The sequence below is a fragment of the Phalacrocorax aristotelis genome, chromosome 4, assembly GCF_949628215.1.
Source record: "Phalacrocorax aristotelis chromosome 4, bGulAri2.1, whole genome shotgun sequence".
In the NCBI taxonomy this organism is placed as follows: domain Eukaryota; kingdom Metazoa; phylum Chordata; class Aves; order Suliformes; family Phalacrocoracidae; genus Phalacrocorax; species Phalacrocorax aristotelis.
Genome location: NC_134279.1, coordinates 67,225,876 through 67,248,468, shown reverse-complemented (window position 1 = coordinate 67,248,468; position 22,593 = coordinate 67,225,876). Strand labels below are relative to the sequence as shown.

Genomic DNA, 22,593 nt, shown 5'->3' with positions numbered 1-22,593 from the left:
CAAAACGTTCATGGATACATGACCCCTAGTGATTCAGTGCACAAACGGTATAAGCACACTGATCATTGGATAATCGCACAGAAGTCTTTCAAGACTGAAAAGCCTTCAAGCACGTACAGGTCTTCTGCATTTTAATAACTGTAGGTAAACAAGCCGAAGGCTCACTGACCTATGTTTAGTCAACTCATATGGCTTCTAAAAAACAGACTTTGTGCAGAGTAGCCTTGCAAAAGGAAATAAAATATGAAATTATAATTATGAAAGTTCAGGCTGTCAGCACAAGGAGGTTGCGCTTAAGCTTCGACATTCACTGACATGGCCTGACTTTACCACATCCTGGTAACATTTCAGAAGTGACAGAACACTATACAGTTCCACATTTTGCCAATTGCCAACTTTATTGGCATTTAAAAATAGAAACTCTCTGAGTTTACACACAACATCCAAAAGATGTAAATCATTATCTAGACAGATAGGTGAAAAGCTATAATGCATTTATCATGACACAAGAACATGCTCACAAATAGTAAATACAAATTTTAGTCAAGGGGAGGGTGGACTCGCACGGTACAGTGCTCCACATTTTTAGGGGGTGGAAGAGGCTGCATAAGACGCCCATACTAAAACAGCCTAGACAACAGCTTTTAAGAGTGAAAGGCAAATATTGATGCTATGTGTGAAGAGTTCACCCAAAACTGTCTGAGATAGTGGCTCCTCAAAATTCATCACACTGAAGTGGTGATGACTTTTAGCTGGAAGAGTAGCCAGAAAATGACAAAGTTTTAAAGCAAGGAAGAAATCAGCCCAAACAGAAGTAAAAAAGAAGAGGCAAGGTGTGCTTATAACCTGCACTGCCTTGGTGGGGGCACGTGTATTGAGTGTGATTAGAACACGTGGGGATTTCAAACAGGCTTTTTGAAGTTTGTGGTGGTGTATTAACATCCTGTGTATGTCTAGAATTGTGATTAATCATGTTGCTAATACTGATCACAGCTATATAATTCACTGACTGTGGTTAATTATGTATTGTTAATAAATCATTTCAATCATTATTTGCTTCAAACTACATAAACTGAACAGTTTTTCCCTGTATGAGCTTGTTGGGATAGCTATTTTGATGATTTATATGTTACTGCTGCACTTCTAGTAAGGAGGCCAAAGCTACTGTAAGCCCTAAAGGTATTTATTTAAAAAAAAAAACAAAACACAAAACCAACATGTAGCTTAATGAGTAGTAAAAAAACTAATATTGACATGTAAAGTTTCAATCAAAGTTCATTCCACTGAAATAAGGCAATAGTTCATACCACTAAATCATTGTTCAGAACTCTTGTAAGCTTGTTTTCTGGGGTCTTCCTTCATAGCACCAACCCTTTTAATTTTTGTTTTGTCCAATTCTTCCTTGTTTAAAAAGTTAAAAGTAAAAAGACAAACTTAGGTATAAACACACAAATAAATCCTCTATTAAATGCTCAGGTGTATTTTCTTCCACCTTAGATAATTGACTTTCTCTAACTTAAAGATAATGCATCTCAAACAACTGAAGTTTCCTGTGAAGTAAATATATGCAGAAGGGCAACCATCATGGAGTACCTTATGGGTCCCTTATGGCTCCCCTCCAACTTGAGATATGCTATGATTCTAACTAATGATCTATTTGTTCCCCACTCCTTACCTCATACAAACTGGTTCGTAGGCCTACTGTTGCAAACAAGTGATTTTAAGTTTCCTCCACCTGGCTAGACTTCCATGCCCTAGATATTAAGAGATAATCACTCCTCATAACTGAGATTGATCAATATACAAGCTCCAGACTGCGACTGCAGAACAATCTCTCCAGTGCCAGGGGATGCACTGAAGCACACAGTCGCTCAGCCAGCTCCTTTCTGAGCACTTACTGCCACCCAGCATCAGCCCTAGTTCTATGCCAGCTGTGAAACAGAGCAGTGGCTGACCCTGCAGGGAAAACAGAGTAAGCAGAATAACAGGAGGAGACACCAAGGCAGAACAGAGTAATAAATCTGAAAATCAGCTTTATTCTGCTATCAAAGCATCATTTTCTTTTAAAAAAACTAAGTAAACACTGTAATTCCTACTTCAAATTTCCCTCCAGTCAGAAAGTTTTAGACTGTGGGCTAAGTTTAAACAGTCCAGACAGCATCCTCTTAATGCTTGAAGTATTCTCCTTTATATCCCCACCTCAGGACAGAAAAGCGCAAGCATTTTCAAAACATAGAAGGCCACTAATTCCTCCAAGGTAAAAAGATAATGATTTACCTAACCTATACTCCAATGCATAGCTACACAGCCATTCACCAAAAAAGCAGAGGAAAGTCTGTGCAAATGCAGAATGCACTGCACCTCAATAATGTTCTATTGTTATATAATCATAACTTTAATCCTAAATGCAACAGTTCCAGGCACTCACTTCACCAATCCTAAATACACACTTCTTCCATAAACACTCGGCTAAATCTATCAAGATTAAAACAGCACTATATGATTTTTAAAAACCAAGTATTTCCTTCTCCCCTAAACAACTTCCTTTTACAGTACTGGCTCTGCTTTACCACCTTGAAAAACCCTACTTCTATATATACCATTTAACATAGTGCTACCATTAGACCAGTTGGACTTTTTAGTTGCTCCATCAAGAAGCCTGTTCTAACGTTTTCTTGTCCTGAATAGTCTGAAAGCACCAATGATTAAGTATTTTTTAATTTAAAATCAATTACTGCAAGATAGGAAATTCTCCCCCGCGTGTAACAATTTCTTTACTTTTCATAAAGTTATATGTTCAGCTCTCTCGCAGGCACATCAGTATGTATCTCGATCATTTTTTTTTCACCACAAGGCAATTTGTAATACTTCAATCAAGCCAATTCCTTACAACTATGGAAATTACATTAGTTTCATCAATATCACAGAAGTGCAGCCAATGATGCTGCATGTCCTATGGCATAACAACACATGTCAGAAATGGACACAGGACCTGCCAAGCTTAGACAGAAAGCACTGAATTGTTAGCAGATTAGTTAAGTTACATCCCAGTTCCTATTTTTTTCTTTTTTGTACTCAATAAGACCTGCGGTATCCCATACGAGCCAACACTGAGGCAGAAAATCTTGAAATCTGAACACCGCTTTGAGCACCTTCCAGATTTTCAGCAAGCCACTCAATTAAGAATACGGTGCTAATAAAGATATTTATAACCTTACCAACACGTAATCAGGCCTGCCACACTAAGCAAGAATTTTTGCGAAAAAGGCAGGGCTGTTTTCAAAACTTACTCTGTAGATACCTGAAATAACCAGTTCAAGTAAATATAGTTGCGGATTGATAGCAAAGACCGTGACATTTTCCCTTATCTTTCCCTACAAAACCCTCAGTTAGTAAACTACGCTTAGTTTAGAAGAGTTCTAATAACCTGCATACAACTTCGAGGCTCTAGCAGCACCGTTACTTTCAGCAGCGGCGGCAAAGCCGCTGGACCCACCGCTACGTGTGCGTAACACGACGCGTTAAGGCAACGAAGCGCTCCTCGTACTTCGCAGGGCAGCGAAGCGCGCCCGCAGCGCGCGGGCTCGGGAAGCCCGGGCTGCAGCTCGAGACGCGCTCCGCTCCCGTCAGGGCCCGCCGGTACCAGGCGCAACCACCTCCGTTCCTACTTCAGTGTGTAACAGCGCTTCAATGGACGGCGCCCTCGGTGTTTAACAACCTCCCGCCGACTGCAGCGCGGCAGGGCGCAGGGGCTGCGCTGGCCCCCTCCCTTCCCGAGCACGCTCGCGAGGTAAGCGGGGACACGGTCCGGTCGCGCTGAAGGGCTTTGTTTCACTGACACAGGCGACCCGGCTGACCGAAGGCGAGGGCAGGGAGCGAGAAGGCGCTCCCCGCCCGGCCGCGCTCCCTCCCCAGGCCCGAGAGGTCCCGCCGCACTTTGGGAAGTTGCTCGCCCAAGTTCGCCCGGACGGGCGGCGACGGTGCCCTCAGCCTCACCCCAGGCACCCACCCCGGCCCCGGCTGCGCCCGGAGGAACCGGGGCTGGCGACGCGCCCCGGAGCCGCCGCCTGCCCCGGGCAGCACCGCCGCGGCCGCCCCGCTCTCCCGGGCGACCCAGCCGGGGGGCCCTCACTGCCCTTTGCCCGCCCCTGCCCGCGGGAGGAGGCCGCCCGCCCCGCCGCCGCCCCTCACCCGACAGGCTCCGCTTCTTCTTCCTGCCCCGGTCACTCTCGTAGAAGCCCAGCGTCTCCGTTCGCTGCTGCGCGGACGGCTGCCCCGGGCCGGCGGGAGGCGGCCGCGACTCGCTGCTCCCCCAGAGAGTTTTCGGCTCCCCCCGGCCGCTCTCCTGCTGCTCCGGGGCGCCGCCGCGCCGTCCCTCCCCGCCGCTGCCCGGCGCGGCGGCGTCGGCAACGCCGGCCATGTCCGCCGCCAGCTGCAGCACCAGCTCCGCGCCTGCCGCCCCCGGGCCGCGCGCCGCGCCGCGCCCCTGCCGCTGACTCATCACCGCGCGACAGCGGCGCCGCCCGGCGCGGGGGGCGGGACTGAAGGCGGTGTGCCGCCATCTTGCCACCGTTAACCGCCTGAGTGCCAGCGCTCCCGAACATCGCCCCCTCAACACCTTACTCTGCACAGCCTCCAAGCTCACTCCGGTTTTATAGGCGCTGCTGGGCGCAAACCGATACGTTTTTGCTAGAGGAGAGACCTAGCGGGCGCTCTGCCGTTGTTGTAGGAATCGTGTGCAATGCTTACGGTTTCACCTGCTGCACCAGCAGCGGAACAGTAGTTCAAAACAATTGCAAGTAACGTGGTTAATCAACCTCGCACCATGCAAATAAAGAGCTTGTTTGAAAATGGAAAGCGAGAGGTGAATTATTAACCCTAAAGCCAGCACGATTTCCATGAACTGTGTAACACGTGTTGGACTCGACTGGGCACTTGCGGTCACAGACCTGCCCTCTCCAGGTTGTGCATCTCTTCCTACAGCAGGCTTCTGGAAGGAGTCACTGCGGCCGAGCCCAGCTGCATGAAGGATGGGTGCTGCTGTAGCCACCGGGCTCGCAGGGAGCTCACGACACCCCGCCGGGCATGAGAGGGCAGGCACCACCATGCATGGAGCCTGCAAAGGTCAACGGGCCCTGCCTGTCCAAGAGCCAGGGTCTGAAAACTTGTCCTTCATGAAGTGATGAGGCTGGAAATGCTGTTAGTTACTGGCAGCATGATCCTGGTGGTGATAAGGCTTGTCAGAGACCATGTTAATGAAAAGTAATTGTTCCTGTCTCAAAGTGCTTATAATTTATACAAGAGTAAACATGAATATAAGAAGCAGGGAGCTCAAGGTACAGCAAAGCACTTGTTTAGAGAGGGAATTCACATGGGCACGAGGACAAAATACCTGGCCTGAATTTCAAGTACAAGATCTCCTTCACATTCAGTTCTCACGTTCTTATATATTCAGAGGCCGGATTCTGTCAGCTTAATACTTAGCCACTCCTCCTCGGAAAACAGAGTGCTTTATTCTTGCTTTAGAAGGCCATAGTACTCTTCCTCTGTAACTCTAAGTTGACTGGACAGTTGTCTCAAAGAGCATTTCAGGCTTTGGATAGACTACAGATGCCCACTTATATTGCCATTAGTAGTTCTAAATGCCTAAAATCCAGTAGGATTTCTTGATATCCTGGTAGCTTCAGGCAGTGGAGTGCTTTTTACAGGCACTCATCATGTGTAATAGGAGTATCATAGCAGGAGCTAACAGTGATAGTTAGTACACGCTATAAGTTTGGGTTTTCTTCTCCCATCTTTTCTCTGCAGATGTGAAAAGCAGCTGGAAAAACAGGATGCAGAACAAAGAGCTCCAAAAAGAGCTGAAAAATTCCCTCAGTAGGAGTGCTGTTGCAGTCCATGCAAAGTTACATGACACCCTGAGACATGCTCTGCTTCTCTCCTTCCAACTGTATATAAAAGCTATATCCATCCATAAGACTCATAGCATGATATTTAAGGACAAAAAATTGTCACAACCTTGTTATCAGTCTTACCTAAATGAAGGCATTTGCAGCATCAAGTTTCATCTCACAACCAGCTATGTTCTTCTTCAACCAGGCCCGCTGAGAAGCTATCTAATGAACTGCTGGCACCGGTTGTGTCAGCATGTACATTTTCTATTCGGGGGTTGACCCAAGATAACCTTGCTTAGTTTACAACATCTTCCAGTTTTTCGCTTGGGCTTGTTCAGCTGAAGGCATGATAATAGCATGACTGCAATATGGTTCAGCTAAGAATTGCCTCATATTTCTGACGCATTGAGCAGCTACCCTCAAGTTTCTACCCACAAAGTCTTTCTGTACATTTTTCTGTACTTTACATCTGGTTTGTAACCCATAATTGGCCAGAATTTTAATATGTTCTTTTCCACATGCAAAGGTGTGTATTTCAACTATTACATGTGGTATTTTGGCATGGTGGCCACTTCCAGAAGGTCAGCCCAACTACAGGAAAATCCAGTCTTCAGATATCTGAGTCCTTGACCTAGGCAAGTCAGAGGGGAAAAGTTGTTAGTGAAAAACATTAGCAGTGTTGATGTAGGAAGTAGTGGTTCATTATGATAGCTGCTGTTGGGAGTTATCTGGAACCATCTGCTGTTTGGGCATGAGAATTTTGGGCATGTATTTTGTTGCTTTCCATAGCTTATCTGCTGTGAGACATGCTATGGAGTGACTCTGCAGCAGGTCAGGATCCACTCTGCAGTTTCATAACCATTCACCAGTCTTTTTCCTGAAGCGATTTTCTTAGAACAAGGCACAGCCCTGTCCATGTTCCCACAGCTGGAGTTTCACTTTTTTTTCCCCCGAAGAGTTAATTAGCAGGTAGGGGGGAAAGTGAGGATTGTTTCAAAATATTCGCTGTCTCCAAGGAGGAAAAGCAGTTTCATTCATACAACAGCAAAAACCATTAGGATAGTTGTGCAGTGAATACAGACTTGGAATTAAGAGTTACTTGAATTTTATTAGAAATGTCAGTACTGCTGATCTTTGGTGCTTTGCACAGGCTGCTTCATTTTTTGCCTGATATTTTCTATACATATACTAGAGTGATATTTATCTGCCTATGATGTGTCTAATACATGATCATCACAGAGGGATTTTTGCTGATTTGATATCAGTAAAGTTTATTCCGGCACTGTCAAGTATTAAAATTTTTATATTCTGTCCAGCTCAGTTGTGCTTTAGTCCCTGAGTACTCACTGCTGCAACTACACTGCCTCCTACTGAGGATGGTCTTTTTCTAAAGAATATTTTTACATGGACTAAAATTCCTCCTCTTCCGTAATAGATTTTTTTTTCCTCACAAGACCCAACAAAAGGTCATTAAGAAGAAGACTCAGAAAATGCATAATCATTTTTTGTAGTGCTTTTTGCTGGCAGAACATCGTTGCCTTTGCAGACCTTGCCATCTGTGTCATTTACCCCCACCAACTCAGATATCCCCTTTTAACATAGATGGTCTGTCAGTGAAATGTGCTAAAAAGAGGTCAGGTAAAATCTTCTTTTTAGAGTGCCATACAAACATGAAAAAAAATCTGTCAACAAAATTATATCTCATATGAGAAGTAAATTGTGGACATAGCTTAGGAAATATGAAAAAAAGTCTAGAGAGAAGTGTGGGAAGTCAGTGTACTGTACCAAGCACAGATAAGTGAAACCGGAGAATACACTAACTAGAAATAAAGAAGAGGCAGGTGTTAAATTGGTGATAATAACAATGCAATACTCATAGCTGTATGAAATGGTTATGAGTAACTGCAATACTCCCAACTACATGAAAACATCTGGTATCTGTCTTCCATTGTAAGCTTTTTGTCAGTGAGGCTCAAACTTCTTTAGACTTTGCAATATCATTGAAAAAGGACTAGATACTAAAAATGTATTGTTTAATGGTTTAATTTCTTGAGTCTCATGCAAGAATTATATTGAGTTATAGTCTTCCATGTAATTTTCAATAATTCTTTGTTTTTAAAAATGTCATCACGGAGTACACCACCTGTGAAGAGGCAAGTCAGCAAAACTCATAAGGAATTCAAAGTGCAATAATGCTGATTTTTTTCCACAATAAATATTTTCAGACCCTTTTGTAATATAAACAAGTTATTTTGTATTGGGTTTGTGACTTTTCGTTCATTGATCCTCTTAGTATGTGGGTGCATATTCATTCTTCTACTAAAGGCAATGCATCTCTTAGCAACAACTGATATTAACAAACTTAGTTCTAAATCTTTCAGAATTGCAGCTGTCATATATTTGCAAGGTACAAAAGTATTGGTTGGAAGTATTATCTAATTCTGTCTCAGTCAGTTCTGTTTGGTAGCTAAAGTTAAAAATATCTGTTTACGCCCACGGGACAAAAATCATTTAAAGATTCTTTCCTCCATTTTATGTTCAACATCTAAGCAGCACATTAATTTTTGCATGGTGTAATCTTCACATATGAAAAATAAACAGTATGAGAAATTGTTGTATAGACACTAGCACCCTACATGTTTCATTTACTAATTTTTTTTCTTACCTCAATATAAAATTTACAATGCTAGAGTTTACCATATTTTTTTCCTAAGTTGTAGGGTCACTAAAGATTAGGTTGGCTGCTAGGTAAATCAAGGGCATTACTCAACATCAGCATGTCCTTGAATAATGCAAGTACAAATCATGTTATGCAATACTACAGTACCTGAAAGTCGGGTTTGACTTCTCACTGGTACATTTCCACTATTTGTTTGCTTTGGATACTGTATTGTATAGCACAGGAGCTGCTGCACAGTTAAAATCAATGGTGCTTTCCAGTGACAGCCTGATTTTCCACACCTGCCATCTTAGAAATTTTTGGAAGATTATGAGATACTTTTATGTGGCATCTTATCTTGGGACCATAGTTCAAGGAGGACTGAAGGGCAGAGGTTCAGAAAGTTAGTTCAGTATTACAGGTTTTTAAAAACATGCTCACATTATCTTGAAAATAGATTTTGTAATATTCTTTGATTTTTGCTAGGACTTCTAGGAGTTCCCTAGTGTAAAGTTTTTATTGTTCTTTCCTTGACAGATATCTTGAATCTTTTTATCAAGGCAATACTTTTTCTGTGACTGTCAGTGATGGTTTTTTCCTGCCCCTGGTCTGATCTCCATTTATCAGTGTCAAGATTTCTTCAGGATTTGTATCTTGAGCAAACTGCCACAACTAATACTTAAACTGCTGCCTCTGTTGGAGCACAGATACCTGAGCCTCTGACACCTGTTACGTATGAAAAGCAGCAAATGATCTTTTCAACATCAACATAACTGAACTCAATGGTACATGGGGCATTTCCCTATAAGGTTCACACATTTGAAAGTAAAGCAGCAGGGAGATTCCTAAATCTCTTAAATTCCAGGTTACTTTATCACAATCTTCATCCTGAAGTGCTGGAAGAAAGGTTTTGTAATCTCTTCTTCCTTCTTTTTTTCTTGTTACATATCTGTAGCTATACTACCTAACATTTAAAGATGGCTCTATACATGACAAGATGGTTTTAAGTCTTATAAGATAAGAGTGCATGTTCCTTTGACTCCATCCTCAGCTGCTTCCTCAGCAGAGCTAAGCCAGACATGAGATATGAGGGGAATAGGTGGGAGGAAATCAGTGGAGAAAATGCAGATGAAAAAACAATAATGAGACTTCCAAAAGTCATGAACTAGGAAGAGAAGAGCACCTGGGAAGAGGGTTCTAGCACCTAAACATGAGTTTCCTCTACCTAAGAATGAAATTCCCAGTAACAGACAGAAAGTGGTTTTGTTTAGGTGTCAGAAAATGTTACTTCTAAAAATTGGTTTCCTAAAATACAAGTTTCAGTCTACCATTTCTTCATATTTTTCAGGTGAAATCCCAAATTTAGTGCGGCCTGGGTTTTGTGCCTGAATTTACAAGATGAGTTTTCAGTTGCGCCAAACGCATGGAGATGGAAATCTCTGTTATAAAAATCATTAGCAATCCGAGTTGCCGTAAACAGTCCTATTGATATTGGTAAGTTGAAAACTTCAACTCAGCAAGAGCATTTATATTATGTTAAATTATGCAGATATATACATACATACAAGCTTTGTGCCTAAAATTAGATTGTGAGATCTCTAGATAGGATCTTAAGTCTCTCACTTTTGGAAAGCATCTCTACTCAGGAGAAAATTCAGATGTGTTAGATTTAAACATAGGGCACATGTTTTTCTGATTTTAGGCAGTAAAAATTCTTCAAAAAAGTTGACCCTCCTGTAGGACCAACTGAATCAGTTAAGAAGTTCTGGGACCCCTAGTTTAGATTCCTATTTCTGAAAATCATGGCTCATTTCGTAATTATAGTTGGACATGAAAAACATGAAGCATAGCATACATAGGAAAGGGCATGTAATGCGTGTAAGTGTATACCCAGTGGCTCGGAGACCAAGCCTTCAGTCATTGTAAGTCCAAATAATGCCATGACCTTCAGCAGACTTGTGCAGTTTTCATGAGGTTGGGATGGGTTTTGAATTATTTGAAGTTCAAAAGAAGAAATGTTTTATTGTTTAATTTGTTAGATGCTATTTAAACAATGCTATAATAGATACAGGTCACCTAATCCACTCTGCACAATATAATGAAGGTGAAAAACGTTATGCAGAACTGTTCTTCATGAGCACAGATGTTGTTTTTATGTATATAAACACATGCAAATGTTTATTTATATATACATGACAACAGAATACTGATATCAAGATCAACTTTAGGGGCTAAGTATTGTTTTAACATTAGAAATGTTCTAAAATCAGCCAGTCTTTTTCAGGCAAGGGTTCAGTGCTCCAGTTTTTACTAATTGTCTTCCCTTGAGATTGGATTTTGCTTTTTTTTGCTTTTTTTCTTTTTAATTAACTCTTATAATCCAGTTGTCAAATGTGACAGTAGCATTTGGATCAAGGTCAACTCTGATTTAATTCCAGTGACACCAATGTAGTCTGACTGATCTTTTATAGGTTAGTGTGCAGTCATAGATTTTTGATGTATTCACAAACTGATCTATCAATATATCAGATTGTGTCTATCGATAGCACAGTTACAGCATCAAGGGAGTGATTTCTTATGTCACACACGAAAGACCCTGATGAGATAAGAACACATTGTTAACTGGAACTCAAAATTTCCCATCTTTTTTTGCTAAGTTTTATATTTTGAAGCAGGCAATTTTAATTTGGCAGACTCCGTACAAATCCAATTAGATATTTGGAACTCCTGGAGGATTGCTCTACCTTGATGAGTAAGAAGATGCACTGGAACCTGTTTCAGATTGTTCCTTCAGCCCTGGCAGATCATAAAGAAAGGCACTTACGCTGAAAATGCTTGATATTCCTGCAAAGTAACCCTACCTGCCCTACATCTGCATCAGCTAGCAGAGCATTAACTAAACACGTTTTTCCTTTTCATTTTCAAATTATTTTTGTTGTGAGATCCTGTAACTTACAAGAAGTTATATGCACCGAAGCCACATTAAGAGTTGACAGAACTCACGGAGGGTAAAAGCTGAGATTCCATCTGTCAGCCACTAAGTTCACATTTGGAATATCAGAACATAGGTTTTGGGGTTAAGAACATAGGTTTTGCTGGATTCTGGTTAAAGAATCCAGCAATTTAATTGAACCAATATGAAATAGATTCCTTTTTGGAAAATCTTATGAAAGCATATTTTCAAACACAGGCAGCTGAATGGGACAAAGTCCCATAAATGATGTCTCTTAACACTATTATGTTTAAAGTATTGTCATAATTTCTGTTACCAGGATTTACTGTGGAGTACTAGATTAAGTTCTAACTCAGCCTTAAGAATATATGCTTCTTTACAATCTGATGGCTTGTTTTGGCCTAAAAAACTTGCACAGGTATGCACTGATGTCCATGTGTTTGTTTAGAGCACCTGCACACAGAATGCATGTTCACATAACCAAGTACCCATACATTCTATAGAGATGTTTGTAAGCAAAAAGAACCCTAGACAAGCAAATACCTAACCAGCTTGCACAAAGATGACTCCCATGTATACGGGTATTTTTGTGGGCATTAGTCAGCTGCTTGGTTATGATAACTTGATCCGAAGTCTGACTCTAGAGTTATTTTAGTGACCAGGATGCACTATTTTAGTTCTGTATTATAAATCCCTATAATTGCTGACAGAGCCTTTATCACAGCATTGCTAGCAGATCATTTGTGATAATTATGATCTGCTAGGAGATCATTTATTCATTCAACCCAGGAATAAATGCTTGATACATAAATTTTAATAATTGCAGTCCTGCCCAGTCAGGATGACCCCTTTCCGAATGACTGGAAGTTGCATGACTCATTCCCTCCTTTGTATATTCCCAGCTGGCACATTCAGTTCCCTCCCAGTGTTCCTATATTTCATAATCCATAACAATTATACTCCCCTTTCCTTATGTGAGATTCTTTGAAAAAAGATCAGAATTATCAATTAAAATAAGAACAGTTGAATGTCTGAGTGTTGCCCCTTGGATGAATGCAGAACTATCATCTTAACTGCAAGTAGCATACCTTATGGTAATATACAAAGCACACCTTGTTTAACAGAAATATTTTACACTTCCAGTAAGATGGTTAAAATATGTGTCCTGATGTGTCTGCAGAGCACAAGCACACATTTAAATTGGAGTGTGTGATACGGGCAAGCAAGACTAGTAAATCAATACCTGAGAATTAACAGAAAAAAGATAATAATGTTCACAGAACTACTGTATCTTCTGATTTACCCTTTCCTACTAACAGCATGTTCCTGTCTTCTGATGCTGTGAGTTAAGATTGCCCATGGTGCCAGGTTACCCTTTTTTTCTACAGTGTGTCTCCATGGCAGATCTTGTTCTCACCTCCTTAGCCGCGTTTGGCTCGTGTCCTCAGCAGCCAAATTTTTAAAACTTTGCCTGAATATTGTTGTTGACCTTTTAGACCTCTGGCTGAATTTGAGTGAGCGGGTGTAATGCCTGGCTGAATCAGCTTCACAATCAGTATCATAGTGTCCTAAAGGCACAGCCAGGGGTTGAGTGTTTCAGTCTGGAAAATAACTGGTGGCCTGGGAGAGAGGAACACCCTCCTGTTTGTTTGCAATGATCACTCAAACACTGTCATGCTAGAAGCCGCCTGTTTTAGGAAGTTAAGGAATAGACTGATCCTGAGCCAGCTCTTTTGTGCAACAAAGCCTGATTTCTGTGGGCTTTCAGGGAAGTAATTGAGCAGATAATTCGGCACTGAGAAAGTGAAAGCGCTGACAAGTCTTGCTGGGGTAGAGGCAGTTGGAGGTGACAAACAGTTTTTTAAGGGAGCCACTTGTGTTTAGAATTTTAGATCTGGGTTGGGGAGTGTTATTTTAGACATGCAGGCTTAAAAATGGTGACAAATTCAGGATAGGGGTTAGCAGCTGAATTTCTCATGTGGGAAATGGATTTCCAGGTTGGGAACAGCTCTAACACTTAGTCAGTTTTCCCATTTACTAAGTAAGGCTATTCATTTTAATTTGCATAAAGAACATGGATATGTAAGTCCCCAATTACTTTAAAGGCAATATTTCAACAGATACAGTGAAGTAATTAGTTCAATGAGGAAATGACCTTACATAGTGTAAAGCTTAGTTTGCCAAGGATCAATTTGTTGACATTTGAGTCCAACTAGAAATGAAATGCACAGAACAAGAAGTAGACTATTTTAGTAAAAAGCCATCTCATCAATTTGGAACAAATGAAAAGCATGCCTGCCTCTCAGCCAGAGGAGCTAAGTAAGGGATTTCTCTGCAGTAGAAGACTTACAAATGACCATTTAAAACATGAGGAGAATTGAACAGTTTATGATCAAAGCATGGGGAATCAACATGTTTCTTTTGTTATTTCAGAAGTAGAATCATTATTTCTATAGCATTTTTTTCCTTTATATAAAATAAGAATACTATTACATATGCCACCTTTTCACAGAACTGTGATGCTTGACTCAGCAGCATCTGTTACTATCTCTGAAATCCTCAATCAGGAAATGCAACAGGAAGGCAAATACCATAACTTTGGTTTACATCTGGATTTCCTATCCTTGATTGTTGCAGTTGTTGATGTACTGTCATATTAATTCATAGCATCTCCCCTACAAATAAAGCACAACAAGATTTTGTTCCAAGAATTTTCCTGTGTAAACTGGAGATTATAGTAATAAAAGAACCAAGTGGTTAACAACAAAAATGAGTGACCTACAAGAGAATGAAGAACATAGCTGTGAGAGGTAACAAACCCATTACTATTATATACATGGTTTGTTAGTTCATCCAAGTAACAAAGGGAAAGGAGAAGGTGCTTTTTACAAGCAAGGAGGGTTTTTTTTCTCAGTACAAGATGGATGTGAAGGTTGCTGATGTAACAGGTAAATATAGGATTATTTAAATTGTCCAAAGCACAATGATTTTCATTTAATCTTGAAAATTATAGTGGTTTTTAATGTTTTTACCAACACAAACTTGGATTTAAAATATATAGACCCCACATTAAATTGTTTTTGTGTTTTTCCTAAAATCATGTAAATATCTACAGTAAATTGACAAGAACCATTAATTCCTATTCTAATTAAAGAGAATGGTGATATCTAAGATCATTCATATCAGTGTTGGATAAACACTCAGAAATAAGCTGGTAAGGGTTCATTTTGTCCTTCAGAGATTGTGTAATCATGCCTGCCAGAAATAACTATGTAAAAAATCTGCTGAAAAGCATAGGGACTAACTCCACAACTGAAATTCAGTCAGTACAGAGATAAAGAAAAGCTCTTTTAACATTATATAGCTATGCTACCCAACATCTTCAAATGGAAAATGAAGATATAATATTCAGAATTGCATTGGTAAAGATTCAGTTCTATGGTAAGGATTAATCTTCATTCATTTGGACATGAACCAGATTTTAACTGATGGGGGTTAGAAGAATCTGCCTATAGGAACACTTTTTATTCCAGCCTGGTATGCTTCAGGATTTCTTTCCTTTTAAGAAATCAATTGGGGTTGAAGATAGAATGCTGGAGACAGGATACTGCCTCATAGTAAGTAGAGTAAGTAAGGCTCATCAGCTGCGGCCATGCTTAACTGTTTATCTAAAACATGCATAGATTTTCTGAATTCCAGTATGATAGGTCTTTTAAGGATCATACAATGAGTAATTACCAGTAATTGAGAAGAATGCTCCACTTAAACACAAAAGGGGCCCAAGAGTGGCTGTGTGCTGCCTTTCCATGTTTGCACTCTGGTGAATGAGCTAGGTCAAGTAGAGGACTAGCTCTGGCATGCCTCAGCCCTCTGCTGTACTCTATGTTCACCCCCTTTTGCAGGTTTGACAAAATTGGCACAAAAGGATTTCAGGCTGACAGAGATCATTTATTTCTTACTCACCGGCAGACACCAGGCTTTACCTTGTGCTGCTGTCATAATCCGGACCAAACTGGAGGCAGTACTGCGGCATTGGACTTCACCTGGGGTTCTGCTTCCATGTGGTATCGGTGGCTGTCTTTGCATCAGAAGTCACAAAGGAAAGGTTGCTTCTGGGTCTCTCAGCCACTCACCCCTTCCTAAGTTGTAAATTCTGAATTTATGCTGTTTTGAAGGAGAAGAAAGTGCAGAGACTGATCACCTCTGTGATGAAGAAATTCCATTAAGTCTGAGTATACATTCTTTATATGGGTATTTCAGACACATTAGTGATGTAGCCTATTGAGTCTGCATACCTGTAATAACGATAAGCCAGCAATCTATGTTGGCATTAAGCAATTAGTGTCTTTATTAATGATACAAAGTATTGTGAACTGTGGAAACAATCAGCAATTAAATATATTTTGTATTATAGAGACTTGCCCCAGCTATGTTAACAAAGAACAACAGCAAGGCAAAACCAAAAGGCTCCCCAAAATACCTGGGTACAGTTAGTTGTATTGACAGACTGAGTCTGCCTACCGCTTGCAGAGGTCGCTGCAAGATGTGTCAAACTGGTCTTGGGTGAATATTTGGAGTAGGAGGAAAATAATGCTCTGGATAGCCTATCATCTCACCTATGGCTTGGCTCCTGCAATTCTGGGGGGACAACGAGTAGACAAGACAAGTTAAGGGAGACATTTAGACTAGGCCAGTGTACTCCAGGGGCTGCACACACCTGTGGTAGGATACATCCTTTTTAATTATGGCGTTTCTTAGCTCTCTGTTGACTGCAGGGACTTTCAGACCAGAACCCTGTTGACTACTCTATCTTTCTGATGCATCCAGGCTTGTATTTATGAGTAATCCTTGATTTTTTAAAAATGTATCTTTCACTTCACTGTAATTTTTATTTTTAGTGTGGACTTCTATCAGATCTATATAGTTGCCTGTGAAGAGTCCTTGCCAGCAGCTGACTTATCACACTCTGTGCTATAATTCTGATGTGGATATAAATTGTTTGCACTTGTCTGCTTGTAAGTAAAATTTCTCTTTGAAAGACTCACTATGAAGAATATCCAAAGATAACCAGATTTTTAAAGAAAGGCCTGAAATTCTGTAGGAAAATGTGAAATATAAAGGTGACTATGCTTCTGGAAAATACTTAATAAATTTAGCACCAAAAGTAAATGTTTTTGGCACTGCTAAACTCAACATTTACACTATAGAAGCAAACTGAAGTTCAACAAATACACATAAGCAACAAATATATCAGTAATCTTTTATTCTATGCTGCCATCTTGTGACTGTAAATGTGACCTGCTGGCATATAACAGCTAGAATGCCAAGCCCTTTGAATACGACCTGTACAGCTCAGTGAGGACATTTTATTAAAATACTCTTTCTGTTCTTACCTAGTCACTCCATACTGAACCAATAGCAGGCAAAGAACAGAGAAAGTATTTTGGCAATATTCCTGCTAATGCAGTCATCAGTGACGAGTCCCAGGCTTGGCCGTTGCGGGTAGGATGGTTACAAAGTGAAGTCATTGTCCGTGAACATTTCTAAGGAGCTTCTATAAGGATCATTTAATCAATTCCTGCCTGTGGGTAAACAGATCCACCAGGTAGCCCTTCTTCAAGACTTCCTGGAGAAAAATACCAGGTTAGCTTTTCTGCCACTATGGGAAAGCAACATGAAGTAACAGCCAGCCTGTGAGTCCCCTCTCCTCTCTGTAACATAAAAGAACAGACATTTAGCTTTGGATGAAAGTCAAGGTTAAGTAAGTAGGTGTTATAAAGCATTATGTCCTGCTGTTTCCTCAGCTTGGCTTTGAGGAGGCTCTTGAAGACAAGTGAATGAGAGCCGGTAGAGAAGGTGGCTCTTAGCTGCTAGACACACAGTAAGATAGGCTATACCATGCACTGTATCACTAGCACAAAGCAGAGCCCATTTGGAAAGCCTCAGATTTTGGTGATGCAACTCAGGATGAAGTTTTGCACAGGCAAGTAGTGCTACTCAGGATGAAGCATTGCCCATGAAGGCACACTAGCTTTACAGTAATACGTAGATGATAGAGTAGATGTTCATGTCTAATGCACCACAGTGTAGAAACCAACTTTCAACACTTGAGGACATACTGAATAGCAATAATTCAAAAAGATCTGAGGGCAGAAAAACTAATTTGTTACACAAATATCATCCAATAGAGTAAAGGGCATAAATTGTCCAAGAATTAATTTAGCCTAGAATTTAGAGAAAATTTTCTAACCACTAAATCAGTGAGGTTCTGAAATGGCCATGTAGGAGAGCAAAGGAAACCTGGCTAGTAATAGGATTAATCTTGTTTTTATTTTTAGCGTGGAATAGGGGAGAGCTTGAAGGACATGGGGTTACGTGCACTGAGAGGAAACCACTTCCTATGAGGGAAGGAAATGGAAGAGAGATGAAAGACCTGAATAGAAAACAGAGACCTCAGTTTTACCCATGCTGAATTGAAACTGGCAGATTCAAAGGTTAGTTCAAGACCATTGGGACTAAGTGTGCCTAAATTTATCTCTAACACTGATGAAGCCTGGCACCTGCAGTGAGGAGGAGGAACTGATGGTCAAAAGAATTTGTGGTGTGTAGTGTCCGTTTGGAGGTTTGCATAGGGAAGGGTGAGAAGTCCAGCTGAGACTATTCCACATTATTGAAATGCTCTAAGTATTTTCTATTTTAATTTGTTGCTCACCTTTGGTTTTGTTCGAAGTGTATATGATCACTATGAATTGAGAAATAACATTATTTAGAAACTAGGTGGAGCTGTTTGTTTAGCACATGCAGCGCGTTTGATGCGTTGCACTCTGTGTGCAGAATAAATGGCATGATTTATGTACACAGATGGTGCATGTATCACCCCTCTTTCATGATGCATACATTTGATAAAATTCAGTGGATGCAATGATACATTTCATGATGGATCTGAGAGCTGACGTACTGTGCACATAGTGTACATTTACAGAGTGGCAGTTCTTTTTATGTTAGGAGGTATTTTCAGACGGCTTGAAGAAGGCAGTGGGAACTAGTTAAGTGAGTGGCAGAGATGGAGACTGTGTTGGAGAATGACATTGGAGAAAGTCTTAAAAGGAGCCAGATGTTGCAGTAATGGATATTTTGAAATTATTGAGTTGCAGCACAGAAATGTATACGATTAGTGTAGAAGAGGGAGAGGTGTGGCATTTAGTAGATCTTTTGAATATTCCACTGGATGTAGCAAAGTAACAATAAATACACTGCCATTTACAGTTGCTCAGAAAGAAAAGAGCAGGGTGGAGGTTCAAGAGAGGTGTCAGAGACAGGAAATTAATCTCTTGAACCTGTATATGTCATGATATTCCTGCTTACTTAAGGTTTGCTTTGAGAAATGATGCCAGCATAACCTGCTTTCTCTGAACAGTGGCAAGCTAGTTGTGAAATACATGGCCCATATATCATCTACATCCTTTTCTGAACCTACTTTATGATTAGAAGGCAAAACCATGTGGTAAGAAAACTTGGTTGGGTGCCATTTAATAAGGCCTCATGGCCCTAAAACTTCTCCTTCACCCTGTACTGTTCTCCAGGGAGCTCTGCATGCCTCCTTCGTTTTGCACCTTATAGATACCTCAAGAGTCCAGTTGTGCTAAAGGTGACATGCAAGTTGCAGCCATCTCCAGAATCCCAACTTCTCTACATCTGCCCCTGGAGTTCTCTGCATCTTTGGCAAAACAAGGCCGTACTGTTGCAGGATGTGCTACACCTTGGAAAAATTGGGAAGCTTCTACCTCTGCTACTTCTGTAACAGCTTGAACTTGCAGTAGAAAAGCTGGCCTGTGTTTTAACTACTCAGTGCAACTGCTGGCTTTAGAAAAATAAATAGGGCTGATTTTTGGCTGTGGGACTTTGTGACTAATTCAGTCACCAAAACAGGGCAGCCTTGGCAAAGTAATATACCCTTTATTAGCCATGAGGTTGCAAATAAATTGAGGGTTTTCTAATGTATTGCAATCTATTTTTTGAGCTTATGCCAGTGTTTAAAGACTACAGACATTGATGGTATTGCTTAACAGCTGGTTAACTACTCATAGTTAAGGCTGACAACATTCTGGTAAAAGACCTGAGAATTCAGTCAGAATTATGGGATTAGGTCATATGGTCTTTCCTGTCCCACTGTTTCCATTCTCTTGACTTCACAAAATGTGTATCATTTGTTAAAATTGTCTTTTCTCTCAAGTTTTCTGAAAGCGTGCAATGTTTGCAATACTGATCAGCAGCACGTTTTACAGAGGAGTCTGCTCTGCTTTTTGTACCTCTCTCAAGTTAAAAACTTGGTAAGAGTTTCCATTTCTGCATGTGTTTGCTTTTCCATAAAGCTTACTTCCATGACCTGAAGTTTGCCTAAAGTCTTCTATTACTTCTTACTCCAACTCCATTCTCCATAGCTCAGAGCTTTCACCCACTTTTTATAAGTATAGCTAGTCTATATATTCCTTCGCCATTCTAAAGTAATCTTTTAAAGACAGTTATCACTTTCCTGTCTCCTTTGCTGCCTTAATGCTGCTTCATTTACGTTCTCTTTGCCGTATCAGTTTGCAAGAGGCAAATAACGTTATTTTTTTTTTCTTTATACAATCCATCACACACTATCTCCTCTGCCCAGATTCAGGGAGGTCAGCAAATAAATACTTTTTGTGAGATTTCCATCTTCTGCTCAACTTCCATTAAAACTAAAGAGGTAATGCCCTCAACGTTAGGGTTAAGAAGAAGAGTACATTAATATGAATGAAGTCCAAGGACTTTTCTCTGATGAGGAAATGACTAGCTAAGTGTGCTCATATAGTAAGGATGTTGATACAGAAATACGATATGAATGTGTTTTCATTCACCCAGAATTAGAGTGTTCTTTCACAGTTTAGATTATGTTGCCTGAATATAACATAGGCAGATCAGACATAACGCAGCAATGTTTCCATATATCATTTCCAAGAGGTGTTAGCTATCCTACAAAGTGTGTAAGAAAAAAGACGAGCATGTTAAAAAGTTTTGCATCACCCACTGTAAGTAATCTTTCCTTGGGACCACTAGTGAGAGAGACTTTTTCTTTTGCCAGTCAGAATTACGTGAAGAAACCAGAGCAGACAAGGGCAGCTTTTGAGTTCAACTCATGATATCCAGAAGGAGAACAACTTTCCAGGATAAAAAAGCAGAAATGAAGGAAAATACCAACGGGTTGACAGCATGAAACCTATCAGCAAGTCTATCAAAACAGAAGTAAAGGTCGAGTTGGAGTGGCAGTGCTCCAGCAACAGGTGGGGAAGAGAGCCTTCTCACTGTAGAATCATAACAGCACGTGATCACTCAGTCTCAGTCAAGAGATTGGTTTTCAGAGCTGGCAAAAAAAAAAAAGGAATTTGAGCATGGCTGCTCTGAGGAGGTGGGAAAGGTGAGCCGTCCATCACTGTTGACTAAGTGTCTGAAATGCAATTTATAGAAAACCTAGTTTCATGCACCTGGGAAAACATAATCCGGGAGTGCAGCACAGACTGGGGTCCATCTGGCTGGAGAGCAGCTCTGTGGAAAGGGACCTGGGGGTCCTGGTGGACAGAAAGCTCAGCATGAGTGAACAGTGTGCTGCTGCGGCCAAGAAGGCCAACAGGATGCTGGGTTGCATCAAAAAGGGCATCGCCAGCAGAGAGAAAGAAGTCATTAATCCGCTCTACTCAGCACTGGTCAGGCCACACCTGGAGTACTGTGTGCAGTTCTGGTCCCTGCTCTACAAAAAAGATGTGGACAGGCTGGAAGGGGTCCAGAGAAGGGCCACCAAGATGATCAAAGGACTAGGAAGCCTGCCGTATGAGGATAGGCTGGGAGAACTGGGTTTGTTCAGCCTTAAGAAAAGGAGGCTCAGAGGGGATCTCATCACCATGTTCCAGTACTTAAGGGGTAGCTACAAATGAGATGGAGACTCCCTTTTTACAGGGAGTCACATGGGGAGGACAAGGGGGAATGGACACAAGTTGCTCTTGGGGAGATTCTGACTGGACACCAGAGGGAAATTTTTCACAGTGAGGACAGTCAACCCTTGGAATAATCTCCCCAGGGAAGTGGTTGACTCGGCCATGTTGGACACTTTCAAGAGTCGTCTGGACAGGGTGCTGGGCCATCTTGTTTAGACTCTGCTCTTCCCAGAAAGGTTGGACTAGATGATCCCTGAGGTCCCTTCCAACCTGGGATTCTGTGATTCTGTGTAATTTTTCAGTTAGACAAAAAAGGATGGAGGGAACGAACCTGTTCTATGTCAAAGATACAGGCAGGTAGGAAAAGAATCAAGCACTATGCAAGCAGTTTAAAGGGAAACATCTCATGTCAAAGTAAGCTGCAATGAGGCTAATTCATCACTATAACAAAGTACCTACTGTACTCAGAGCAGAGGGAATGTCACCAGGAAGGCTTTGGACCAGTCAACTACTTGGTAAATTCTTTAAGTCTTCAAGGACCATACATATTTTGTCATTTTAGGTGATGGTGGAACATGGACTAAATATGGAGAAATACTTGGTTGCATACAATAGCATGTTACATCCTATCACTGTTATAGCTTGCGCTAGTGTAGGATGTTGAGTTTAAATGTACCTCACAGAGTACTCAGTAAATTCAAGTAAATCCAGAATTACCATGCCTCTAGCTTTATAAAAAACTCAAATTAAGGAAGGACCATCTAGCTGCAGAGCAGGGTTTTGCTATGCCCAGTGATCAAAAAAAAAAAAAGAATTCTAATATAACAGTGTGGCCAAGGACAAGTATCAAACTTGAATATCCCTGTTTCATTTTTTCCCCTCAGGTAGAGGAGGAGGATTTGCTCTCATTTTCTCATCTAGTTGAGAGACAAAGGCCTCATCTCTCAAGTACCATTTATTCCTCTGAAGGGACATCAATCTGCATGTGAGGTTAAAAATTCCTTTCAAGTGAAATATGAAGTGATTCTTTCAAATGAAATTAGTTATAACCTAAGTGTTTTGAAAATACATCCAGTACCAGTTGCTTGATCTGGCCCTGGAGCAGGTAGTAGGTTGCTCTCAGATACTCTG

At 41.0% G+C, this 22,593-nt stretch overlaps 1 protein-coding gene and 1 long non-coding RNA gene across 7 annotated transcripts in view; one reads left to right on the top strand and one right to left on the bottom strand.

Moving 5' to 3' along the window:
- TAPT1 (transmembrane anterior posterior transformation 1) overlaps positions 1 to 6,113 on the bottom strand; it is a 53,295-nt gene extending 47,182 nt beyond the window's left edge. Inside the window, exon 1 of one of the 6 annotated variants that reach the window (XM_075091800.1) lies at positions 6,036 to 6,113. Coding sequence is in view for 1 of the 6 variants with exons in the window: in XM_075091797.1 (XP_074947898.1) it covers positions 4,192 to 4,501 (310 nt within the window). In the remaining 5 variants the exon portion in view is untranslated. Of the gene's footprint in view, positions 1 to 1,307; positions 1,413 to 3,996; positions 4,148 to 4,191; positions 4,603 to 6,035 lie in introns of those variants that run through there. The other 5 variants (XM_075091797.1, XM_075091804.1, XM_075091801.1 and 2 more) reach the window with 5 other exon arrangements.
- The window catches only part of LOC142056634 (uncharacterized), a 132,711-nt gene continuing 113,152 nt past the window's right edge, over positions 3,035 to 22,593 (top strand). The window contains exon 1 of the long non-coding RNA XR_012660398.1: positions 3,035 to 3,790. This is a non-coding gene — a long non-coding RNA (uncharacterized LOC142056634). The remainder of the gene's footprint in view (positions 3,791 to 22,593) is intronic.